This window comes from Pithys albifrons, chromosome 1 (genome assembly GCF_047495875.1).
Source record: "Pithys albifrons albifrons isolate INPA30051 chromosome 1, PitAlb_v1, whole genome shotgun sequence".
Lineage (NCBI taxonomy): Eukaryota > Metazoa > Chordata > Aves > Passeriformes > Thamnophilidae > Pithys > Pithys albifrons.
The window spans coordinates 89,327,099-89,354,771 of NC_092458.1; the positions used below are offsets into that span (position 1 = coordinate 89,327,099).

General features: G+C 42.1%; 1 protein-coding gene across 1 annotated transcript in view; it reads right to left on the reverse strand.

Annotated features, from left to right (window-relative positions):
* The window catches only part of GTF2E1 (general transcription factor IIE subunit 1), a 58,592-nt gene that overhangs the window by 26,638 nt on the left and 4,281 nt on the right, over positions 1-27,673 (reverse strand). Inside the window, exon 2 of the mRNA XM_071559910.1 lies at positions 21,758-22,235. Coding sequence (XP_071416011.1) covers positions 21,758-22,205 — 448 coding nt within the window. The 5' untranslated portion in view covers positions 22,206-22,235. The remainder of the gene's footprint in view (positions 1-21,757; positions 22,236-27,673) is intronic.

Genomic DNA, 27,673 nt, shown 5'->3' on the forward strand with positions numbered 1-27,673 from the left:
CAGTGGGCTGAGTCAGCTTTTACTTGGTCCATTTTGTGCGTGTATAGAGAATTAACATTTATGAAGTGTTTTGAGCAGTGCAACTGTCAAGTCCTTCCCTCTGACACAGATCACAAATCCAGAACAGATGCATTCACGGATCAAGTTTCATACTATCAACAGAGTGCTTGAAAGGGTCCCATAAACCTCTTAAATGTTTTTATTTCTGATGATCTACAATTCCAGTGAAACAAATGCAAGACAAAGCTGACCAAGGTTTCCCAGCTGCTTTTCAGAAGCCAAGCACACCTGCAGATACATAAAAGAGCACGAGTACACAAAAAAAACCCATAGAATCATAAAATAGAATCATAGAATTGGTTGGGTTGGAAAAGACCTCCAATGTCATCAAGTCCAACCCTTGGTCCAACTCCAGTCCCTTTACCAGATCATGGCACTCAGGGCCACAGCCAATCTCAGGTTGAAAACCTCCAGAGATGGGGAATCCACCACCTCTCTGGGCAGCCCATTCCAATGTCTGATTACTCTCTCTGGAAAGAATTTTTTTCTGATCTTCAACTTAAATTTCCCCTGGCAGAGCTTGAGCCCGTGCCCCCTTGTCCTATTGCTGAGTGCCTGGGAGAAGAGACCAACCCCCACCTGGCTAGAACTTCCCTTCCAAACCCTAAAAACATTCCTGTTTCTATTATTTAGTCTTTCCTCTATCAGAAACTTCTTCTATCTTCAAAACAAGTGCTTTTTCAACAATTTATTTTACAGAGCTCTTTCTCTGCTCTTCCTTCCCTTTTCCCAGGGGGAGCAGTGGCTTCAGTGATCATGTGCCACAACAGCTCCTGATTAATTCTGATAGACAACCAGCAGTTAGCTGGCACATCATCATCATCGCCCTAGGATGAACAATAATCTGCCTCGCCATCTGCTTCCAAATTTATTTTTAACCAGCCATTGCTCCCTCCAGTGCCGAGCGTGGCAGGAATGGTAGCTCTCCCCTGGCAGTTCTGTGCTGCGAGGCAGGTCGGGCTGAGTGGGGACTGGCCAGTCACAGGTCCCTGAGCATCACAGGGGACAGCAAACACATAAATGCAGCATCAGACAGGAAAAACTGTTTCTTCACATAGGGGCAACTGCCTGTTCTCCTCCAGCAGACAGGGAATGTTTTTCAGTTCTGTGGGCAAGTTTGATAAGATTAAACGAATGGTCCAAGGTAGGGGGGAGAACTAGGGGAAAGTGATGTATGTTGACTAGTTACTGACAGGAATATGCACGCCTACTTTTTCTGAGGCCCACCCCAAATTTCAACATAAAAATGCTTTTTTAATCACTTCAGCTCATCTCTGAAAGTTCAGACTATGGAATGCTCACAGACAGACACTGCCCCACACGAGCTGTGCTGTTGTGACAGTCAGTCTCAATGTATGACATCCCTTGGGTAGCATGGACTCAATTTGTTAATTGTCTTTGAAAAGGAGCACCAAGATGTTACATCTCCACAGACAACTATGTGGGAGGTGGGGAAAGATGAGCACAAGCTTGATGAAGTCACAAGGCAGCGAGAGGTTCATTTTGTAACTGCATGGCCCTGCTGGCTCCCTTCACGCTACTTTCAGTGCAGCGGTGCAGCCCAGGGGGTGGCACCACCCGGTGCCTGTGGCTGTGCCGCTGCTCAGGAGCGCTGCTGTCACCAGCAAACTGCAGGTGGGCAATGCCATACATGGAAACGGATGTCATGTTGTAATAGAGAGTTAGGAAGAAATCAGGTGCAGCTTAAAGCTTTGTACAGCTGGTAAAATGAGTTAAACATCTGTGACATACCATCAGCAAGATCTGATGATTTCCCCACAGAAAACAGGGAACTGTTGAAAGCAGGCTCTGTGATATAAAGAATTGTCCAAATCTCAGAAGGACAAACACAGAGGGCAAAAAGAGAAGATCTGATAAAGATCAGAAACATAGATGGACCTTAGCAGGTCACCAGTCCAGCCTTTTACACAAATCAGGGCAATCAGACTGACTGCTCATGACTTTATCTACTCATGTCTTGAACTCTTCCAAGGGTGGGACTGCACAACATCTCTGGGCAGTCTTGCTTGAAGTGAAAAGATCTTATTATCAGGTTGGACTCTCTTATTTTACTTTATAGCCATCACCTCTTGTCCTCCCATCAGACATCACTGTGAATATCCTGGCTTTGTCTTCCTGGAGATCTCATAAATGCTGAAGAACAGCTATTAGATGTGACACAACCTGATGCTGGACTGTCCTGCAAAACATCCTCGTAAGCAAACCAGGGAGAAAGGCTAAAGGTGAACTGACAATAAGGAGGATGCACAACTGAAAAGTATTCTCAGTGAATAGATATCAATAATTTGGCATCAACTGGGATAACCCTACAAAGCAAGGGTTTGACCACAGTCAGTGTTTTCTAGGGAGTGGCAGATAATTAAATGCTGTGAATGTAGTTCACAGTTTAAAGGGCAGGGGCTACAAATGCTTTAGGAAACAGGACTATAATTCCAAATAGAGAAATGCTTGAAATAAGTATTATGAAATTCAGTAGACAGGTAGAAAATACAGTACTTGAGTTTAACAAAAAAAAAAAAAAAAGAAAAGGAAGTGGATAATTGTTTTGGCAGCACACTCCAAAAAACGTCAGAGGACAAAGCCAGGAACCAACCTTGCTGTGCTGCAAGGAAAGTAAGAGAAAATCTGCCTGCTATGTATATTAATAACTATGCCATGCAAAGCATGAGTCAACAGTATGTTACCCTGCCTTATTCTTCTCTATGAATATCTGTTCTGATAAACCAGGTGCAGCTACAGAGCCTACACTTCAAGATGGGAACCAACTGTAACAATTCCAAATGATCCCCATGACGCAGTGTAACACGTGTTTAATTCGTGGAAAATTGGAAAGACAGACTTGTTTAGTTTTAAGAAGGTGGTGGCAGAGAACAGCAAATTTTGGGTATTAAGTATGTAACATTAATGACAAACTGTTCTTCAGTTTCACAGATACAAACAGATTACTCACAGTTTTAATCCGGGGTAAAAAACCTGTTAGGTTAGGATATTGAGAAAAACTGAGGACAAGAAGGCTGGAATATGCTAGTCATGGAGGTTAAATTTACTCTGCTTAGTAATAGGATGATGGGCTACCTCTTCTAGCCCTGCAACTGTATCTGAAAATAACCTTCAGCATATTCTGAAAAGCAGATATTGTTATTGTATGCTCACTCCCTACTTTGTATCTACTTTTCAAAGAAGAAACATACATGTTTTTGAAGCCATAAACATAAAATTGACAACCAAATATGAAAAATTCAAACAATTTCTCTCCTATCACTGAGGGCTTCTTAATAAATAAGATTGCTAACAACATCTTCCCTTGAAAAATTTGATTCTGCATCATGGGTTCTGGTTCACAAACAAATGGTTTACCTCTTGTTTCAGGTGTTCCTCTGTACATTTCAATTAACAGACTGCCAATTTTTGAATACATTTTTCCACTGTGCTCACGCTGAAGGCCAGTAAGGCAGGGTCATGGTAACTGAAGGGTACCAAACCACACATCTCTGGAGCTCTGTATTCCTCACTGAAACGAACCCATCAGTGCTACAGAAACAGTGCCCAGAAAGAACTGGCTCAATATCCAAGCTCCATGCAACAGTGTGCAAACAGGAAATCTGGTCCTTTCAGAAGGTATTGGAGTCACTGCAACAATCAGGTCAACTGCCCTCTTGCAAGCACAGGAGTTTTTGAGAGCTGAGTGACAGACAGACCTCTCCTTGCTGCAGGAAGGAACAGCACAGCCTTGCCCCATCTGAACTGGTGTGATTCCAACGAGGAGACTCCTGCACACAGAGCCAGTGAGCCACAGAATAGTTCTTGTTAGTTCCAAAAACTGATATTTAAATCAATACCTCACAGAGCCTGACTGCCTTTCTTGCTGGGATTGCAGCAAACACTTGCACCAGTGCCTGATACACATGACTGACAGACCATCTGCTAACCTGTTTAAGTGCAAGTCACAGCAGTGTGTTTAACACAATAATTCGTGTCTGACTCGGCACTGAACATCTCATGACACTCTTGCACTGTCTTCCCAGTCTCCAACACGTGCAGGCTGAAAGAGGTGTATAAAACTGCAGGGTGATTCCTGTGAGAAATGCCTGATCCTCACACTTTTCCTATTGTTCCTGGCACACTCACTCAACAAGGTATGCTGTGAGGCACACACTTATAACCCCTCTGGGACTCTCTGGATAGAGTGAACATGCTGATTTCAAACTGGGCTGAAAGAGAGTTCAATCCCTTCTGAAATCATTTAAGCGATCCCTACTGGAAAAACTGCAAACCATAAATCATAGAATCAGTTGGGTTGGAAAAGACCTCTGAGATCATCAAGTCCAACCCTTAATCCATCCCCACTTTGATTACCAGATCATGGCACTCAGTGCCACATCCAGTCTCACCTTAAAAACCTCCAGGGTTGGAGAATCCACCACCTCTCTGGGCAGCCCATTCCAATGCCTGACTACTCTCTCTGCAAAGAACTTCTTTCTGATATCCAACCTAAACCTCCCCTGGCAGAGCTTGAGCCCGTGCCCCCTTGTCCTATTGCTGAGTGCCTGGGAGAAGAGATCAGCCCCCACCTGGCTAGAACTTCCCTTCAGGTAGTTCTAGACAGTGATGAGGTCACCTCTGAGCCTCCTCTTCTCCAGGCTAAACAACCCCAGCTCCCTCAGCCTCTCCCCACAGGACTTGTGCTCCAGTCCCTTCACCAGCCTTGTTGCTCTTCTCTGGACTTGCTCCAGCCCCTCAATACCTTTCCTGAACTGAGGGGCCCAGAACTGAACACAACACTCAAGGTGTGGCCTCACCAACGCAGAGTACAGGGGAAGGATCACTGCCCTGGTCCTGCTGCCCACGCTATTTTTGATACAGGACAGGATCCCATTGGCCTTCTTGGCCACCTGGGCACACTGTTGGCTCATGTTGAGCTTCCTGTCAATTAGTACCCCCAGGTCCCTTTCTGCCTGGCTGCTCTCCAGCCACTCTGTGCCCAAAATTCTTGATCTTTTGCAATTTTAAGTAGTTTAAGGGGTAAAAACAAAAATGGACAGATGAGGAGTGTTACTTCATACTCAAAACACTGTACAGAATCTGAGCCAAGGTATTTGCTTGCTATAGATGGCTTTAACAAATCAAAGTAAAGCACAGCAGAATAATAACGACTATCATAAAAAATATTTTAAGATGAAGTGATAAGAGCTTGCTTTCAATAAACAAGAAGTTTTTTTAATGAACAGTTCTTAATGAAAACTAATACCTGTTATTTTAGTAGGACAGTTCAATGTCTTTCCTGGATTGGACTGTCCTACACAAGGAAAGTTTAATTTACACCAAACCATATGTGAGCTGAACTTTAACACGTGCCAGTTCTTCCAGAGTCACAGAATGAAGCTGGCAGTCGTGGCGCACAGGACAGTTAGAAAAGGCTCCTCCCTCTGAACTTTAGACACTTAAAACCAGACAAGAATATAGAGGCTTATTGCCTGCAGGACTCCCTTCAGTTGCAGCAGCGAGACAGAAGCTTCATTACAGCCCATTCGAGTGTCCATGTCTGCTCTGTAAATACATAAGTTTAGGAAAGATGAATACCTTGTCCTAGTGTCAATGCCCATGCTTGAGAAGAATCTCCCTTTCCCTCTCTCCCAATTACTGAGTTGTATTACTGGGACATTTTCTACGGTTCTGGAAATATATTTTTTCTTAAAACCAGTGTTGAGGCTAATTTTGGCTTCCTTCCAAAGAGTACAGGAGTTAGTTGCATAAGTTTCCTGAGCTGCATTTTATATTTATTTCAGCAGAATTAACTAATGAAGAGTGCCACCCTACATTTCATGTTCTGCAGCACAGGCAGATGAAAGGTTCTACAGTTTCAAACTGTGACATCAGAAAGAAAATAACAATATACCAGCTTTTCAGGTTTTCTCTGAGAAGAGAATTTAGAAGTCAGAACTCCGAGTCTATTTCTAGGTTTATCACCAAGTTACTTCCAATTAGGAACACATCCTATACACATCTATGCAACTTATGTTTACATATGTATTTACCTTTGCAAGGCCTCACTGTAACACTCTCAGGTTCTGCCATTAGAGAAGAACATTACTGACAAAATTATTAGTTCATTTTAATAAATTAATTTTGCTGCCAATAGGTGACAGCATATTTCAATATTATACATAGAAATACAGCTTAGTGCAAACATCTGATACAGTATACAAGGCAGTGAAACCATTTGCAGAAAAGGAATATATTGTATTTCTTCTCAGAAGGGCATTTGCAGATTGTGCCAGATGCTTCCATACAAAAGTAAGGAATAAAGCTGCAAACCAACCTTAACAATGCAAATTCACTGATGTTTTAGTATCAGTTATTCACTCTTTTTCAATCAAAGCCAGAAGCTCCAGTACTGTTCTGTTTAGATATTTCATGTTCATCACTGCAGTAACTTCAAGTCTGGTGTCAATAAATTCTCTTCTCTACTCTGCTTTGTATCCTGGAACATATACATTTTTCACAAATGTAACCAACAGTATGCTGAGTGCTTCTCTATTCCTGTATTAAATACACCTATTCACAGAGCAAGTTTGCATCAAGAATTTATCTTCCCACACAGATCAAGGATCTTTCCTTATTTACACAATCCAAGATCCTATCACTTTTGCATCAGCTTTCCTTTTAACAAAAAGCTCCAACCTTCTTAAATACTTCCAAAATAATTTTGCTCAATTCACAACAATCTAAGGAATGAAGTAATTTGTTCTGGCTCCATTTGAACACACAGGAACAAAGGGATGTTTTGCCTCAGAGCTATGACAAAATAAGGTGAACAGAGAACAGAAACAAAAGCAAAACCTCAAACCACACAACCTCACTCTGCTGGCACCTGCACCAATGACTTGCTGCACTAAGAAGAGCTTCTAATGGGAAGCAGGCACAAAAGCAATCACTTGTTATCACTGCAATCCCACACTGGAATACTCTCAGTTCTCCTCGGGCAGAGATGAAGAACAAAGCTAAAAGTCAGTGGCATCCTCTCCTGTAAGCTCCAAGGACTACCCTGTGGTTTCAGCTTGTTCATCAGGTAAAAGTCACAGCCATCCCACTTAATCTGTTCATTGCCTGCCTGATGCACATCCAAAGGGATGCACAGAAACGTGATACAGGTCAAAGATGCAAAAGAAATCTTGATTTTTACAAGAAATTATTTAGCACTTATAAAATATTTACTTCAGAGTCGAGGAAACCAGACAAAAAAATTCAGTGGCAGCAAGAAAAAATGTTCAGATTTTGTACTAAAAACTGTCAGCAAGAGATCAAGGTACTTCACTAAAACCCATGCAAGTCTTCTAAAGAGCCCAAGGCACAGCCTTTCAAATTTATAAACAAATCCAGAGTCTGATTTGACCCTCAAGCAATAAAATCATACTGCTCTGCATTAAAAATAAAAAAAATATTCCAAAACAAAGATCCTAGCAGTGGGCAAGGGGTTGGAAGTTATCCTTGGAAGGTCAAGGAGGAAATTTGAAGCTCCAGATCACTGGTGTCCAAAATTTTTGATTGTACAACCTATTAGTAAAAAAATTTTTGAGGCACACTATAAGGATATCTACTTATAAATGATATATGTACTACTATAACAGTATGTTATACACATTATAAAACATACACAAAAATAAAAACAGGATGAGAGAACAATACAAAACTGGCTTACAAGATTTTACTAATGGCACAGGAAGTATTTCCTTACTATTCTTCACACTTCAGTGATGGTTTTGCATGCATCCCACTTGGGAGATTGCTGCAGATGGCCTTCTCCTTCCTGCTTCCAAGGACATCATCTAATCTCTTGCAGCTCAGTGAGGAACAGCATTTACCTTTTGCTGTTTCAGAGAAAAGCAACTATGATGGCAGCGAGTCCTGTGACTGGAATTCAGGACTGGGGAGAGGTGGAGCAGAGCTGAAACTCACAGCCCATGCTGTAAGGGATTGTACTTCATAACACACTTGACCAAAACTGCATGTTGCTAGAGGCCAAAGCATGGAAGAGAATTTACTCATATGGAGGGGACTGAGCAGGAATATGAGCTATTAGAGAGAGAAAAAAAAAAGGAGCCAAATCTTAAGTTCTAGAGAAGCTGAAGGATAATGAGAAAAATGGGAAGAAATCAGGTTTGGTTGGAGGAAGGCAGGATCTTCATCTATTCTGTATGCTTATCAGCAAACTAAAGAAACACAGTCCACATAAATTAATCACAAAATGATTGTGCAACTGGTGGAGAACACTTTTAGAGAAAATGATGGTTTACTGTCTGCCTCAGAGGGCCTTTCCAGAGTCTATCCTGGTTCATTTCTATTTCATACTTTCTACTAAAGATTTTGAATGTAGATTTGAACATGCACATGCAAGGTACCAGTGAGATAAAGTTGGGAAAGGTGGCAAATCCTTGGTAGAAGACAACCAGAATGAAAAACTGTTCATGAATTACAGAAATTGTCAGCAGTCAACAAGACAATGTTTAGTAAAGTCCAAATCATCCTCCTGCTTTTTCTATCCTTCACCCATATCAGCACTTCACTTTCTACACTGCCTACAGATGAGGAGTGTGAGCCTTAGAAAGGCACCTTTGGATCTGTGGAATAGATGTGAAACCAATTATGTCCTATCACCATTCAGACACTGCAGTATTGGGGCACTTACAAGGACTGATGCAGACAAGATCAATGTGAGTGCCTACACTTGAAACTACATCACTAGGGATATTCTCAAACAAGATAACTCCTGAGTAAGAGGCCAATTCCAAGCTTTAGCGGCTATAACCTGAGAAGGCTTATCACAAAGTATATTAAAGCATTTTGCACCACTGCTGACAGCAGATCTTAAACGAAGAGTCATCTCAAGTTGAGGAATTGATGTTTTGACACCTAGAAATTGTATAGCATACCTGTAAGCAAACACTGCCATTACAGTAAACAAAGTGACTTTTGTAGCCTTAAGAAAAAGAGAAAAAAAAACACAAAACCCCAACAATCTAAACCAAAACAAACAAACAAACCAGTAAATGTAATTGAAAGTTTTTGTCCCACAAATTTTGGTACTGGCAGTGATCTGAGATGAAAACAACAACTACATAAATGAATTCTCAGACACAGATTTCTAAAGCCGATTTCCTGTCTCTCAGCATTCAGTGGCTTAGAGGGCCTTAATGCTCCTCTCCAAACTGATTATAAACAAACATATGGACATTAATTGCAAATCTTTCTGCTCTCACAGGGAGTTTCAAATAGAAGGCCCGCTGTGCTGTTTACTTGCTTTGCTTTCCCTTTCCTTAAGTAGGCACTCATGCTTGGTTCCACAAATGCTTCTATCAGAGCAGGCACAACTGGCACAACTCCAACAGAATTTGCATCTTGCTGTTAGAAATGCATCAGTTCTGATATGAGAGAGCTAACAAATTAAAAATCAAATAAAAAGAGGTTAAGAGAAGCAGGCTCTTATTCCTTTCCTTCACAGGGGGAAGAGCAGCAGTGCTCCAATGAACTTGAATTTGTGGTCTAACTCACTGCCTGTATCCTGAGGAGGGAAAAGCAGGATCTAAATGATTTATTTTTGCCAAAGATAACAAAGTCTCATTAAATCCAACAGAACACTGAAAGACAGAAGAACCTCAGAAATTTGTAAATACTTGTTTATCATTTTGACTTCCAGTTAAATATGAAGATGAAATTCTGGAACAGTGCTGAAGACCAGCAGAGACTTATTGGTATTTCTGAAGCACTGGTCCTACTCATGTGGGATACAGAGACTTGGAATTGCACAGAATTGGAGATCTGCAAAAAATACAAACTCTGCTCCAACAACTGTCAGTTTAACCAGACAAATCAAGCAGGCATGAAGAAAAAGTGTTCTATATTTCCCATTTTGAAGATAGAGAACCTAAGTAGTAACCCATAAAGCCATGCAAGCACATGACAGAAGGAGGGTCTCTGGAGCTCATGCCCACAATGTCAACTCACAAGTTTAACCTGCGGTATCTCAATGACAGAGTCACCCAAGGAGCATTTAGGAGGATCCAGAAGTTGCACGCTGATGTGGGAACAAGTCAAGCTCAGGCTTAGTCACATCTCTTGTTTCCACAACTGCAGCTGTTTGTCCCTGCATTAGACTGCAATCACTGCAGTCCTGACAACACAGGAGGAAGCAGATCCTGCACACTCATATTCCTGGATCTATGATACACATTCAGATGACGATTACAATTACATTTTGGAAGCAAATACTAAACTGCTGAGAAGCACAGCAGCCCTCATTGCCTGAAAGCAGCAAGTTCCTGTCAACTTCACAAGTTACTTCTTTTGTGGGTCATTAACTTCCAGTTCCAGGCAGATTAAGATGAATCACCAAAGCATTTTCCAGTGGCAAGACCCTTGGCTGAGAGGGAGAACTACAGGCAAGACTGAGGAACTTGATCCTCAGCAAAAACATTCCAGTCTGGACACCCAACGTTCAGTTATCACACAAAAATATTTGGGTGACAGTAAGCAGCTCCACTGTGTCCTGAGCACACACAGACTTCCTTGAGTTAAAAATTTTAAAATCACAAAAAGGATCAAGTCAAGCACAGAACCAGCCCAGGGTTTTAGCTGAGAGAACCATTAATACAGAACAGGCAAGAATTATTTTCTCTTCCTTCACCAGCTTCTCTGACATTTAAAAGACTTTTGCACCAATATTTTCAGACATATGTATCAGCCAATTTAATTACAGCTCTTACTGTCTTCTGATATGAAAGAAGTGTCAGGTTTGTTTTGTTTTTAAGATTTATGTGCTCTGGTCCCAACAACAATCATGTGATCTTGTTCACAAAGCTGGAAGAACCACTGAGACTGCTCTCTCTCCATTTCAGCTTGAGTGAAGATTCACAAATCACCGATTCCTTTGTCTTTTATGGTCAAGTTACATCCTTGTCCTCCACTCACTGCAAGATCCTACATCTGCCTTTTAGGCTTGAGGGTAGATAAGCAAATCATTTTTCAGTCTGTTCCACCAGCTCAGTGCAATTATTACGGAAATTAAGAAGCAGGTATCTCCTCTCTCAGCTCCACTGAATTACGTTCAAAAGCTGCTAATCTTTTCTTTGCAACTTAAAACTACAGTATTCAAGTATTCCCATAATCATGGACATTAGAGTTTATATATCAAGTCATGAAGTAAAACTGCTAAATCCAATAATCTACTTGTCAATAGCAAAGGTTTTCAGAAGCAGAGTAGTTTAACTCTTTTTCTCAGCCTGAAGTCAGTAAACTGGATCATCCTGTTTCAGACTAACAGCAAAGGTAATTCAGAAAAGACAGTCTGCTTCTTTTCCTTTGCTTTCCTGCTAAGGCTCCACCTGGAAGCACAACCAAAAACCTGTATTAGTAGCCACTTGTGTTAACTTCATGTTAAGTCTCCAAGAACAAAGAGGAGAGTAAGATTAAGCTATTAAACAGCCCAGGAGAAAGAAAAATTTTGACTGCAAAGAGAGAAAATTCTTCCATTATGCAGTTTTAGACTGGCATTATCAGGGCAGGTTTGTATTATTGAGCTTTCTCCTGCTCTGCCACAGCAGCTGCCTGTTTCCTTTCGACACCCAGAGCTCCTTTAATCACTGCAGACAGGATTCTGTGCTCTGAAGAAGTGCCTTTCCTGGCCATCTCTGGTGGGGGGAATTAAAAGCCTTTGCCAAGCCTTTTGAAGTGCAAATCTTCATCAAATCGGTTCCATGACTTGCTATTGATGCCTCTCCCATAAGAGCACAGGTTAGGTGGAACACTGAACAGTGGACTGTTTACTTATCTTCTGAAATGAATCTTGTCTTGCACTTGCTATCCTTTAATCTCTCCACTTCCACCCTCCTGTTTCTGCATCCCCAAATCTCACCTGTCTCAAGCAAAAATGCTTGTTAACTCTAGATGGCAAAAAAGCCTGTTCCTCAGGAGAATGACTCGCCCTCACAGCCAGTATGGCTCAACTGAATTCCCCTCTCCAAGCTCTGTACCTGACCTGCAGTGTGCTCTGGATGACATGGATCTGTACAGGAGGGACACACTTGAGCCAATAACCTGCACCCTTACAGCACTCTGGGAGAAAACACACCCAGCTGTATTACCCCGACCTTAAATCGAAAGCCAAAAAGACATTGGCTTTTTTCTGGCCAAGGACCAAGTACAGCTGTACAAAGACAGTCCAGGGGCCCAGTCAGCAGTTTAAATACAGTCCTCTAGAGCACTGCATAGAATACAAGTTAATAAGCTGTGCCAGGGGGCCACAGCAGGTTATCAGTGGAGAATGAGGCATGCAAGGTGCTCTAAGGGCAAAGCAGTGCTGTAACTCAGCTGGGAAACAGCAACTCGATCACAGCCTGCAATGTGTACATGGAACTGCCTATATGTATTTACTTCTTGGCCATAGCTTGGGTAGTAAACTTGAGAAAATTCAAAAGATATCAACAAAATTTGTTTCTACATTTCAGAATAACATGAATCTATGTTTCATGCTACAGTTTCCCCTCCCTGCTGACCTGGGTTTGCAATTAGAAAAGAGGAACAATATAACCTCTAACATATTTTACAAACAAGCAAAAAAAACTCCCAACACATTACTTTCAGAATAAGTTTATATTACTTAGAGGAACACCAAGTTGCTCATTCATTGCTGTGTGCAGACCCTTTTTAGCCCAACTGAATTAAAATAACTGTGACAAAAGTTTTAAGCAAAGACATTTCTGTTGAAAAGGTAAATGAAGCATTTGAAGAATGGACTGAATGAGAGACACAGCAGATTATTGATCATTCAGAAGTGACGGATGATTTACTATGGTTCCAATATAAAACTGGAAGAGAGAATCCTTTGCTCTTCTTAGCAAGCTATTTCTGCTCCAGCTCATATGCACAACATCAGCAGCTCAGAGCTGGCAGAGTTCTTCCTTCTGTCCTACTGTGGACAAACTAAGCCAGATAGTAAGCAGAGAAAGGTGCAATTGGACAGCAGCAATATCCAAAGGAAACCCATTGGGAACTACAGAGAGGTGTTTTTTTCTTTCAGCCAAGAACACTACACCAAAATACAACTGAGCCAACATACTATACCCTCCAGCTGCATCCAACAGCAGAGAGACTGTAATACAAGTAACAAGATTCTTCATGAGCTCTTGATCTGACTTACAGATGCCCATACAGAAAAGGATGACACCCTTCTGTTGTAGTTTGGGATTATTATGTAAATTCTCTCCCCTGCCACTTAACTGCCCAGGCCAGCGGTTAACAAAAGAAGTAGTTAACTGTTGATCGCTGGGGTGGGGGCAGGTTTGTCTCTTTTGGGGTTTTTTTTGGATATTCTCGGGAGTCTTGGCTCGGCGGAACGGGGGAGTGGGGGCTCGAAGGAGGCAGGCTGCCCTGCTGGTTACTGCTGGGGTTTTTTCCTGGCTGTCTTGCCGCTGCCCACCTCGGACTACTTTTTTCGTGCCGTGCTGATGCTGCTACCTGCCTTGGATTTGCTGCTGGTTGCTCGTACCTTTCTGCTTCTTGGACGGGGAACACAGGGGGAAGCGACTGAGTCCATCTGAAAGCCCACTGCTCGTCTGTTTCGCTGGAGAGGGACTGAAACTCACTCTGCAGCCAGCCGGGCTGTGACAAGGACACTTAAGTATAACCTTTTCTCCCGGAGAAAAAACCTGCTGGGTTTTGTTGTTGTTTTGTTTCTTTTGGTTTGTTTTTTTTCCCTCTCTTGTGGTGTTGGGGAAGTGGGTTGCACTAGTCTGTTTACATATATATATATATAGCAGTTATCCTTCTTGTATTAAAATTCCTTTTCTTAAATTTGATAAAGAGTGGTGTGATTATCGTGGAGGAGGCCCCTCCCCTGCTTGTGGGTAAAACATTTTGGTTTTTTCCCCTCAAACCGAGACACCTTCGCAGTTGGCAATACCAAGGATGCAGTTTCAGAACAACAGCAAGCTACTAGAGTAAAAGATAGGAATGTTGCAGTCCAGCTTTCACCATGGTAAATGGCTCAGCAATATTCACAGATTTTAGAGATCTTGCTCTTATCTATTTCAATTTGCAAAGCCAGGAGAAAAGTTAAAGTGATAACCTTTACTTGAAGGGCAATTACTTTCTGCACTTTTAATAATAAAATGCCCTTTGCAGACAAAAAAAATATCAATACGGTAAGTCAGGGCATGCATTTATCAGATAGCTTTTTTCTAATCTGAGGGAGACAGCACAGCAGCCAGAGGTCAGTGTGGAATACAGGGAAGTGACCAGCCAGCAATCTACAGGTGACAGCGCTTGTCCTCTGGCCTGGTGTTATGCACAGCACAGGCTCTGGGCACTGCCTTCACTGATTTCTCCAGCAGGACGAGAGATCCCTGGTTAGACCAGCTGGTTATCTTTCAGACAGGGTGCCCAGCCCGCAGGGAATGAGTTCAATCTAAAGATGTAACCTCCACATCCATTTAAGTCATTCTAGAGACTATCCCTACTTTCAGGAAAACATGCGTTAATTCTGATGTTTTTCTCAGTTTTCTTTCCCTATGGCTCCAAGCCTTATCAAAGCTGAAGCAGAGAGTAAAGCCGACAGCTTTTGCCAGGAATTTGAATAGAAACAGAAAAACTAAGCAGAGCATGGACAGTTTCCTTCTGTTGGTGTTTGCCAAAAGCTCTCAGTGGCAGCACAGACAAACAAAATGTGCCTGTAGAGTCAAGGAAAATCACACTGATGGGTTTTCATACACTTGGAAAGCTAACAATGATAACAAAAACACACAACTTCACAGAACATGAAGTTGTTAAAAACAGAACTGTCTGAATCCTTTCTTTTTCAAGGGAAGTTTCGGTATGCCAACTTACATAAAGACTTTTTAAGTCTTCATTTTGGCTGGTTAAAAGCTGCAAATTGTTGCAGTAGTAGTAGCATCATAAAGCACATGCATGGCAGGATATGGCAGACAAAAACATCCAGAATGCCTGTTCTGAAAATCACTGAACTCGAAGGACAAGAATCAACAGCATAAAGATCAAATAGGATTGACCACATAGTGTGAATATATAGAATAAATAGCTCCAAGTGATTTACGTTTTTCTAATGGCTGGAAGGAACAGAATGCAAAAAGAGATATACTAGAAATGGACACAAACTCCCCAAGAAAGAGCAAGGCAAAAAGCAGGGAGAAGGGGAAGCATAAGGAAAAAATTACAAAACAGATAGGACAGGCTCAAAAGTCATTTGAATCAGATGAAGAAATTCTGAAGCTCATACAGAACTAGCCTGAGGAAGTGGAAATTCAAAACAAGATGAGAAGACAGATGTGTTCTGAACGACTCACTGGGGATGAAGTGAGAAGCTGAGCACTCAGAAGAAAAGGCAATAGCTCTAGAAGTCAACATGTAAGACCAAAGCAAAAAAATCAAAGACCAGTCAGATTTCTAATCTCAGTAACAGGGCTCAAGTCATACAAATGCTCAGCTGCAAACAGGCTGCCTGAACGTGACACAAGGTGCCTTGTGACAGGTAGAGAAAGCCAGTCTGTGAACATATTGTGTGCGATTTCGCTACGAAACACACAAATGTCACATGAGAGGCTGACAGTCAAACAAATGGGGTTAAAATGATACTCAAGGTATTGTCCTTCCTTTTATAAAACTGGTATTGCAGCCTTCAATTTGTTCTTCCCAAATTAAATTTCTTATCAGCACACAGAATAAGAAAGGCATGAAGATACACAGTGAAGTATCATCACGGCGCATCTTCGGGAACAGCAAGACAGCAACACCCAAAATCATTCACCAGATCAAGAGCAAACTGTGGGAGGATGAAGAGTGGACAAGTAATTAACTGCTATGATTTCCAATAGTAACAGAAGACCCCAGTGAGTACAAATGCAACAAATACCATCTTAGCAATTCACATAATTCACTTGTCTTCCATCCTTTTCTTTCCCCTGTTATTCACATCTTATCCAACTGAATGTTATGGTGATGGCACTTAATATACAGACGTACATAAGAAAGATCAACTGTAATTACAGTTTAACGTTAATATCAGTATTTTTCTTCACAGTAACAGAAATGAAAGAAACACAACACTGGATAAAAATTATACTGGAAAGGTAGAAGAGAACAGGGGAAAAACTGTTTCATCTAGCCTTGTATTTTCTTTCTAACATCAAATTCACTTGCTACACTGGTATCCTGACACAGTTTGGTATTTAGAATACCTAAGGAAATCCAGGGCTCAGTAAGTGTGATGCACTGTGGGATCTCATTTCTGCCACCCTTCACTTCAACCCCACTCTCCCTTTTGCAGTTTCTAGTCACATACTTTACTTCAAATTAACCTTGGATTTGACAGTTAACTCCAACACTACACTAGATTTACAAATATGATTAGGGTATGAGAACAGGATACATCAGAGACCTTCCTCAGCCAGATCCAATTAATCACGCTACAGAATGCACATCCATGAACATAATTTCCCATTTCGTGACATTCAACAGATTAATCAAGCCAAGCCTATCTGTAAGAGAAAAGACAGCACCCTCTACTGGGTGAGAAATGCAGCTCCTCCCATGCTCCCCTTGCACTCCACAGAAAACACTTGGCAATACTTAATTCTCAAAAAATCCAATCCACAAGATGGTGTCAAGTGGTTTGGACTGCTCTGTGATTCAACCAAATTTCTGCAGTGTCTCCATTTAAAAGCACATAAAAGAAAATTCTTCCCACAGGTCTGTGTAACAACTGATGAAGTAACATCCTATTTTCTAGGTGATTTCATACAATCATGAAACAACTGGGTTGGAAGAGACATCCGAGATCATCAAATCCAACCCTTGATCCAACCCCACTGTGATTACTAGACCATGCCACTCAGTGCCACATCCAGTCTCATCTTAAAATTCTTCAAGGATGGAGAATCCACCACCTCTTTGGGCAAGCCATTCCAATGCCTGACTGATTCCTCTCTCAGTAAAAAATTTCTTCCTAATGCCTAACCTAAACCTCCCCTGGCAGAGCTTAAGCCTGTCCCCCTTGTTCTACTGCTTGTTGTCTGGGAGAAGAGACCAATCCCCACCTGCTACAAGTTCCTTTCAGGTAGTTCTAGACAGTTCTGAGGTCACCCCTGAGCCTCCTCTTCTCCAGGCTAAACAACCCCAGCTCCCTCAGCCTCTCTCATAGCACTTGTCCTCAAGTCCCTTCACCAGGATTAAGAACTGTTTCTGATTTCACAGAATATTATGAGTTGGAAGCACACAAGGATCATCAAAAACCCAGTGTCCCTTCTGTCAGTGCCCACTGTTGGCATAGGTGTGGCAGTAGATCGAGTTCAACAGTGTTATTCACATCTAACATGTAGCTTTTCTTACTGCTCCTCAATTAAACTCTTTCCTGTACACCCCTACTTCAACAGACAGCCCTTACCTTGTTTAAGGGAATGGCTGCCGCTTTCCACCTGCATAAGACTTCATCACAAGAGCAGCTGCAAGCTATTGCTCACATGTAGAACCAAGAGTGATGAAGTACCAGAGTATGGGCAGAGAGCAGACAATGGCACAAGCAAAAGGCAATGATCTGTATTTCAAGTGCTTGTATTTTCCAGGAAAACTATATTCTTTTTCCATCCTCAGTCATCCAACCTGAAACACAAAGCTGTAAGAAATACTTGGTATTTTTCCTGCTCTAGATTACAAAACATCCATAAAAGTGGTCAGTTTGTACGGCCAGACTTGGGGAACGCAGATCTGGGCAGGGCTCTCCCCAAGTGGGTGTGCCCTTCCAGCCTGCACAGTGGATGTTTTAGGTGAGGCACAGTGTGCGCAGAACTGGCCCCACCGTTTCAGTCCTGAGGTCCATCTGCCACGGCCGAGCGAGCTTGGACAGTGACAGGGAAGTCCTCAGGACTGTCACAGCCCCCGGCACTAACCGGGGCTGACCCTGCTGAGCATCCGAGATGTGACGGGATGGGATGGCAGGGAGGCATTGAACTGCCAGGGGACGGTCCCACTGAGACTGGAACTCCGGACCTTGGGATTCAGAGTCCAGAGTGCTCTCCTTGACACCACAGGACCGCTCTTAAAAGGGGTCAGACTCAGCACATAAAAACCCAGTCTGCACCAATTCAAAGGCACTGTCAGGTCAATGGGCAATCTGCAAATCTGCAAACTTTCATCAGAAAGTTCTTCTCAGCTTTGTTACAAGTTTCCATTGCAAACTTTTGCAAAATGAAGGCAGAAGTGCATCCAAGATGTTTGCCACTAAAACCAGAGGTTACTGACACAGCTTTTTTGGAGGTAACACTGAGGAGAAAGTGGGACAGCTGGAGATCTGTTCTAGCTCCTCATTTACAACAGATGAGGCTACAACCCGTGACCTGGGCATGCCCCTGGGCGTGCCATGCTCAGAGCCAGCAGGCACTCACCACTCCTACAGCCAAGCAACTCCTCTGGCACAATGTGTTTCTTTTCACTTTTCAAAACATCCTTTGTGAGTTGAAGCAGCATCAAAACTCCATTTTTTTCATCATCTTGACTTTTACCATCTCAGTTTTTTTACATTACACAATGCCTGTTCTTGAACTTTCTACAGGTTCCAGACAAGAGTTGTTCAACCTTCGACAGCATAGTAAGTTTTTGGAGCTTTTTAGGGTTGAGGTATGTAACGGCAGAAAAAGGGATGGAAAAAATCTTAAAATACATTTAAAATCAGAGAGATCACACTCTCAAAGTAACTTTTATACTATTTAAAATCTAGATTTAAACTTACCTTAATGGCAAACACACTACTCTGTTCAAAAATATTTTTCCCAGTTACCTGGATGAAACCAAAGCACACATGTACCTACATACCCTGAAAATATACCCCTCTTACTATCAATTATTTTTTCTCAGCAGACACATTTCTACTATGCAAAACCATTAATAATCCCATTTTCTGATGAAAAAAATGAACACTTCAGTTTATTTCAATATTATTCAGAAATGGAGTAGAGCACAAAGCCAAAAAATAGCCACTTGACAGGAAGCAACCTGTAAAACACAAAGCTCTGCTAAATCAGAGACAGATGCAGACGCTGCAGTAAAAATTACAGAGCTCGACACACCCAACTTAGAGACAGGCTCTTCATAAGCACTCTCTATTCACAAATTCCAATAAAATGACTCATGGAATGGTTCTGGAAATATCCTTACCATTGCTAAGAATGGGTAAGAGCAATAAGCACATCTTCTAACTCTTCCATTCTACAATGATTGCTCAGAGTTTGCATTTGAGTTGAAGACAAGGAAAAGGAAAGCAATGCAGGAGAAAACACAGGACATCAGAATCATACCCATTTCTAAATGACAAGGACAAAAAGCAGACAACAGGATATATTTTAACAACAGATCCTCAGTTTAAGTGCAGCATGGTCTAGGCTGATGCAGAGGATGCCTTCTGAGCCCTACCTGCAATAGGGACTAACAGACTTTGGCCTTGCAGGCCTTTTAATTCATAACATTTTATCAACAGAGCTGCAGATTAAGAGCAGCTCAGGTCAACTGTGACTGAAGTTATGTGGCCTTCAGCTATCCCTTCAGCAGTTGTGCTGCCATGAGTTTCAATGAGTGGGAAAGATCTATGTATAGCACTGATAAGAACTAAAGATGTCCTTGGAGAAGGATGGCTATTCACTGTCCTCACTAAAGAAACCCAAACGAATCTGTCCACTTATTTACCCAGAATGAAAACAAGCAGCTGTCTCATGGTTTGGAGACAGTTTGACACCTTAAACTATAACTGGAGAGCTCTATCCAAACTGGTATTCCTTGTAAAAAGTCTCAAGAAACAACAGTATCACCATGCACTATCTAGATCAAACTATAATTGACTTAAAAATAGGATAAAAATATACACAATTCTAGACAGGTATGTTCTTATGAAAAGTAAGAAATGGTAAACTCTTGTTAGTTGCATGAATACTGACAGAACCCAACTGCTGGGAATTGCTGAGAAAACAGCACTCAATCTTTCCTTCTATCAGCAAAACTGTAAGACATCCCATGTGCCAGGGAATGATTTCTCACCGTGGACACAGCCAGTGCCTGTGCTGCAGACAAACCCTTGGTTGACCTCATCACTTCCTGGAATATGGGCCTTGTTGTCAAAGGCAAATCCCAGAATTATTGTCTCCAGCACCTCCCTGACAGCCAGTTCTTTGCTCTTGGATCTTGCCACCCACACAGGCTGGGAGGCAATGGCCACAGGCCTTTGTAAAGTGTTACAGGTCCCCCTGGGATCAGCGTCTCACACTATGTGTGTTCTCTGCACAGGTTCTGTATCTCCCTGTGCTGATGCAAACAGCAGGAGCACTGTGCCCATCAGCCCAACACACATAACTGCACCTGCCACAGACAATCTTTGACTGTGAAGAGCATGCAGAATTTCTGTACCCAGTGGTGAGTACAGCAGCTCTGTGTTGGCACTGCTGGCCTTGGTGCTCCCCAAGGGAGCAATTCCTGCTCACACAGGTGCGCTGGATCTCATCACCAACAGCTACTTGACCTTGTGGATTCTGCTTTTCTACTACTAAATATAATTTTCATGGTTGTTCAAGTAAAAGGAGTTTCACAGCTTTTGAACTTCAGAGGCAGAGAAGAGGGAAAGTGATAAGGTGAACATTTGTTGGATATTTGCCCTTCACCAAAACAGATTAGAGATCAGTAATCCTAAATTAAAAGTTTAAATGCTGCTAAGCAGGCAATTTTTACAGTTTCTCATTATGCTGACACAAAGCACCACAACTCAATGTTTCTGAGAGCTCTCCTGACTTTTGCTGTTATATTTTTGTGAAAAAGAACACAACATAAAATTCAAAAGGAAAAAATTAAAAAGAAAATTATTCAGAATGTGGAAGCCTAACATCCAACCTCCCTGGCCTTCCACCCAGACTAATCCCAGATTAGACTAGCAAAACAGAATCTCGTCAGGTTCAGGTGTTCTTCCTTTTCTTCTTGGCACAGAAGCACAAAGTATTTGGAATGCCAGTGTAGAAAATGACACCCAGAAAAGGCTCTTATTTCATATGCATCAGACAGATATGCACTTCCACAGAGACTCACACTTGAAAAGGAATCTTATTTACTCCCAATGACAGACAAGTCTGTAATGAATTTCTTTTAACTTAGTGAGAATGCCTTGCACTGGGAAACAGGGCTGTGCAGTATAACGCACTAGGCTGGGAGAATGTTAAACAGAACAATTCACTCCTTGCATGACCATCTCTAAATTAAAAATTTTTGCATACTGAAGTCAACTATATATATGCTCTCTCTGCAAACTACCTGTAAGTCTTACAGCTGACAGGCAAGACCAAGTCAGAATGAAAAGCTACCAGCTTGTAACAAGAACAGACTGCCTTATTCATCCTTGAGTTTAACTGTGATAAGACCTCCACTCTACTGCTTGTCACTCAAGAGCATTTTACCAAGATTGCTATCTGTCTGTGTAAGTCTGTAAGTCTTTTGTATTTTGCTCAAACACTTGCCACCTGCAGAAACAGAGTGCCCTCTAGCTCTGGCTGAACTCAGGAGACTTCTCCTAAGACTGTCTCCTCAAAGCCCAGCACTTACAGACACAGGAGACAGCAAGCACATTCTGTTACCTGCACCTTACCTGTCCTGGGGTCAAACAGCTGGTTGGCCTCTAAATCTGTGAAGGTGCTGAAGCAAATGGGGCATTTAAAAGAGGCGCGATTGGTGGAGTCCCTCTCGTCTGTCTCGATCCTCCTCCTCATGTGGTCCAGCTTGTACTTCACCACGTTCACCAGCAGGCAGTAGTTGATGAAGTAGTAGTTGTGACGGGTGGTTTTGCCATCGGGAGCCGTCTCGACCCTCATCCTGCACTTGATGAACTTGTCACCCTTGAGGGTGTTGAGAACAGCCCGCAACTGTTTCCTATCAAACTTCAGGAGTTCCAGCATGTCCTCCTCCTTCACACAGGGGTTCCTGATGAGAATGTCCAGAGCCAAAGCATGTTCAATGCCATAAAAGCCACGCACCACGTATTTGGCAAGGCGTTTGAAAGCTGCTGGCACCTCAGTGAGGACGTCTGGGTCAGTCATAGCAGGTTCAGATCCTGAGCTTCATGTACACTGAAATGAAAAACAGGCAGATGAATTCTTAGCCAGTCGTTTAATTTCCAAAGTTATTTATCTTACTTAGGGCTAAGTAAAGGATGAGGTGCTTTACATTTCTCTTTCCCAAGTCCTGTACCCTGTACTGTCTCCTTAGATGTTCAGAGTGCCAATGCTACAGAAATATGTACCTCTCATTCAAAACAAAGGAACATTTTTTTAAAAGCACACAAGAAATTGGTACCAAAACATACCACACCTTTCATTTCTATTCAGTCACAGCCAACACAGCTGAAATAGGAAATCTGTCCTGAAACTGAGCTCCTGAAGGCAGCTCCATGATCAGCTGAGACTTGTAGCCTGGGAGAAGCAGAAAAAGGCCACAGCAAGAAAGGTCCTAAGACAGCCCCAGAGTGGAGTAGTGTTATGGCTTCAGCTGATGTCAATTGTTCCACTGTAAGCAGCCCTGTCTGCTTTGGCTCCTCAGACACCACTGGGCAGAGATTTTGTATGAGGACAGCCTTGATCTTAAACGAGCAAACAGGTCCTTACAAAGGACCGATTCTTCATTTAAAGCGTCTCACTTTCAGACTTTAAAAGACCACGAAAAATACAGCACAATAAATGAAACAAAAATCAAGACACAGGGAACCCGAAGAGATGATGTGTTTTAAAAAGAAAAAAGTATTTCCTGAAGTACCCTTTGAGTCACTTCCCACGACTTACCAGGTTGTCTGCAACAAGACAATTGTTTTCAAGTATTGCATTTCACTTCACTTTTCTTCCCCTTAACATCCAAAGGCACAGCCATGACCATTACACGCCTCTCTGACACACATGGGAATCATATGCAAGGGATTTCTCATATAGACACTCCTGCCAGAATTAGCCAGAAGACAACTAACAGCAGTGGCTCTTCTAAAGCAGAACATTTTGTCCAGTGAAGAGAAAAAGAAAAGGAATTCCCTAAGGTGCTCAGGCTTACTGTCATTCCACGGGGTGGTTTTCCCCATTTTCTCTCCATTTTTTCAAGTATCTACATCTGTTGGCAATAACAAAATTCCTCTCCATTCATAATGCACTTGGATTTCCATGTATGAAAGATTCAAGACAAGAATGAAAAGAAGAGGCGCTTTCGAAATACCCATTCAGAAGGTTGTACTTCCAGATAACTTCAAACAAAACTCCAAATAATCTTTTTCATTTACGAGTCTTCTGCATTCCTTTAAGACATGAATAATAATTACTCAAGGAAAACTGAAAAAAAACCCCCACATATTAATTTCTGTTTGTTCATCATTGCTAAGCAATTTTTATCCGTGAACCAATATAATAAATTGTAAAATTCTGCCAAACTCAATTTTCACTTCCATTAATGTTTCACACTCTGTATTCAAGTCTATCAAAGAAAGGAAAAGGATCTGGATAAGGGTTCTGTTTTCTTCATGACTGTCATAAAACCTGAGGTAGGATTTTTGACAAACACCATTACAGAACTTTTCTATGCTCCCCACACAAAGCCATCCCCCTGAAGTCACCAACTCTACATGTAACCAAGAGTTGCTGACTCACTTCCATCACTAAGACTTCTCAAAAATCTGTGATCATTTACCACAGTAGCCTGCTTGGATATTTTGTTTCTTAGGAGAAATGGTGCTCTCTCAAAAAATTTTAAGTAAAATTACTCACTGAAGCTCTACTTGTCTTTCACCCCTACCCTCTCCTGCCACTGAGGAGGTATGTTCCTCCCGGGGTTATGACCAGTGCAATTGGGCTGTGGAATGAGAAGCTTAACAGTAAATAAATAAGGATCAGCCAGCCTTTTTTGCCTTTGGGGTAAGAAAAATGCCTTCATTCTTTTCTTTTAAAATGCTTCCCTGCTTGAGCATTTCTTTTTCTCTAACTCGGGGCCAAATGGTATTCACAGTGCTCAAATTGGAATCACCAACATTTGTTGCAGTCTGAGAACAGCTCACAGAAAACAATGCCAGCATGTCCAGCTCCAGCCTCCCTTCAAGGAAATCAAATTAAAACACATCTCTCATACCACGACTTAACCATGGAACAAGTTCTTCTAAGTCAGTCAGCCCTCTTGTGCATGTCAGATCCACAGTGATTTATCTCACACAAAGGACCACTTTACAGAGCTTTGCATTAAAGGTAAAAGCATTAGCATTAAACGATGCCCCGTCAAGATTTAGCTGTGCACTATTTCTGAATCTCTAAGTCAGATCCAATTTAAATACTGTCACAGGACATTGTCCTTGAAGATCAATTCCATTCTGTTGGTATTTTTTCAGTCTTTCAGTCACTTAAAGATAAATCTTGGGTTTGACTGTATCTGTCAGCAACTTATGGATACTACGAAACAGTATCAATGCAGAAGCTGGAGAGAAGCCTTTATTTATTCAAACTGATTAAATCGCATTCAGAATATAAGCACAGTAAAGAATGAATGTAAAGATCAATTTTAAATAAAACCTGGCACCTCAGGGGATTTAAAAAGTCAGATTTTGAAAGTCAAAAGCTTTTTAAGTGTTGATCTGAAGAGCAGACAAAAAAACCTTCTCTCCTCACCAATTCACTGTTCCTAAAAACTTCCTCAAAAAACTCAGCAATGCAACCTGAAGGGACGCAGTGACCTTCAGAACATCAGTTGTAACACAACCAAGGAGAAAAGTATTTTGAAGTAAGTACATCTCACTCTGGATACCTCATCTGAGAGCTGGTGGGAAGTGCTTTCTCTGCATTGATGAGACAACTGCAGATTTCCACAGGCACTTCCAAAACACCCTTAAGGTACAATTTCCTGAATAATGCCCTCAAACAGCCTAAACTGAGACCTACAAGGCACCAATAAATAAAACCAGCTCTAAGAGCTGTTGTAGTTTGGAATTATTATGTAAATTCTCTTCCCTGCCACTAACTGCCCATGCCAGTAGTTAACAAAAAGAAGTAGTTAACTGCTGATCGCTTAGGTGGGGGCAGGTTGTCTCTTTTGGTTTTGGGGACATTTCTTTCTTTTGGCTTAGCTCGGCGGAACTCGAGAGCAGTGTGTGTGTGCTGCCGAGGAGGGAAGCTGCTCATTCCTCTCCTGCTCCTGCTGCTGGCACCGCTGGGGTCTTCTTGCTGAGCCGCTGCCTTTTCTCCTCATTACGGTTGTTTCTCCTGGTTCCTGCATCTGGGGTCCCGGCCTCTGCTCCAGTCTCACCACCGCCTGCACGGTCAGGGCCTGCCCGCCCCGGCTGGGGCAGTGACCCGGGAGAGAGAGAGGTGTGCAGCTGCTTTCCAGGACACGTGGCGCTTACCCACTTACAGCTTTCTTTTCTTCATTTGGGACAAGTGACACAGAGTTCATCTGGGAACTCACCCTGCTGCCAGCCGGACTGTGACACTGATACTGCCATAAGTATAACTCTTCTCCCGAAGGAAACTTCTTGTTGTGGGGGTTGTTGTTGTTTTGTTTGTTTCTCCTCTGTGGTGTTGGGGAAGTGGTTTGCTCTGGTCTGTTTATAGTTATACCTATACCTACATATATATATTATTTATAGCAGTTAGAGACAGTTACCCTTCTTGTATTAAAATTCCTTTTCTTAAATTTGATAAAGAGTGGCGTGATTATTGTGGAGAAGGCCCCTCCCCCGCTTGTGGGTAAACATTTTAGTTTTTCCCCTCAAACCAGGACAATACTTTTTCCCTTGCTTTTCAGAAATAGCTAGAGATTTAATAATCTTTCTTAGTGTCAATCACTAGAAGATATTCTTTTTCACCTAGTGGGACCAGGAGTTTTAACACAATTCTTTCTTCTCCTGTACTGGAGATTTTGAGTGATGTCCAAATCTTCTGTGGGCTCAGCTAACAATGGGTAAGTGCAACACTGGTTTTCTTCCAGGTGGTGATATATGGACAAACAAGCATTTTGAAAACACTGGAAGCCATTCTTCCCTAATATCATAGAATCATAGAATTGGGTTGGAAAAGATCTCCGAGATCATCAAGTCCAACCCTTGGTCCAACTCCAGTCCATTTACCAGATCATGGCACTCAGTGCCACGGCCAATCTCAGTTTAAAAACCTCCAGGGATGGGGAATCCACCACCTCTCTGGGCAGCCCATTCCAATGCCTGATTACTCTCTCTGCAAAGAATTTTTTTCTGATCTCCAACTTCAATTTCCCCTGGCAGAGCTTGAGCCCATCGTGCCCCCTTGTCCTATTGCTGAGTGCCTGGGAGAAGAGATCAGTCCCCACCTGGCTAGAACTTCCCTTCAGGTAGTTCTAGACAGATCTTGAGGTCACCTCTGAGCCTCCTCTTCTCCAGGCTAAACAATCCCAGCTCCCTCAGCCTCTCCCCACAGGACTTGTGCTCCAGTCCCTTCACCAACCTTGTTGCTCTTCTCTGGACCCTCCACTTCAAGAAGTAAATTAAGAGTTTAAATTCTAAATCCTGCAGAAGACAGTGTTAGGGTGAAACAGCCAACCAACTCGTGTCTTCTTTAAGAAAAGGAAAAAAAAAAGGAGAAACAAAGCCAGGAAAGAACACCCTCAGCAAGCTTTGGTACATGAGAGTCAACAATGCTGAACACAAATAACTTAGCTCTAAAAATGAACATGGACACAGGGTTGAGCAAACACTGATCAAAAGTAAGGCCTTGGAAAATATCTGTATGGTTAAAGAAGGACACATTTTACACCATCATTCTCCATAATCATGTTCCCATCTAAGACACACGACATACATGCACAAGATGGCACAAAAGTGAGCATGTCCCACTGACAGGCCTTGCCAGGCCAAGGTCTAAAATTCTGTGTCTCCACAAGAAGCTGCATCTGGCCCATGAAGAATCCAAGGCTTTTAATCTCCAAGTTGCAATTTCTTTAATCTCCAAGTTGCAATTTCTTTCCACCTTTCACCAGGCAAGTAAGTGATGCAGCTCACACGTTGCAGTCCAGTACAAGAATATCAGTTTAAAATTCCAAAGCAGGGGACTTTACCACTGCATCCTTGAGGAATGATTTCACCTTCCACTGAAGCAGTAAGTCAAGCCTGAATTAATTACATGTGCAAAGAAATACAATAACATCTTCTAACAAGGTTTTAATGGACGTGCAACTGTTTCATAATAATGTCTGAACTGACCTTAATAGTTTATGAACATTAAGGAACATTTTTAATGGAAAAAAGCCTACAATAGCCAAGATACTCCACTATACAGTCAGCACCTACAGCACCAATAATCACAGAATCACAGACTATTCTGAGTTGGAAGGGACCCACAAGGATCATCAAGTCCAACTCTTAAGTCAATGGCCCACACAGGGGATTGAACCCGTGACCTTGGCATTATTACAACCAAGTTTTAACCAACTGAGCCAATCTCAGGGTCTATAAAGCAGACTCAACAGGAGCATACTTGGAAACAACCAAAACAAAAAACTTCAAAATTTAATCATGAAC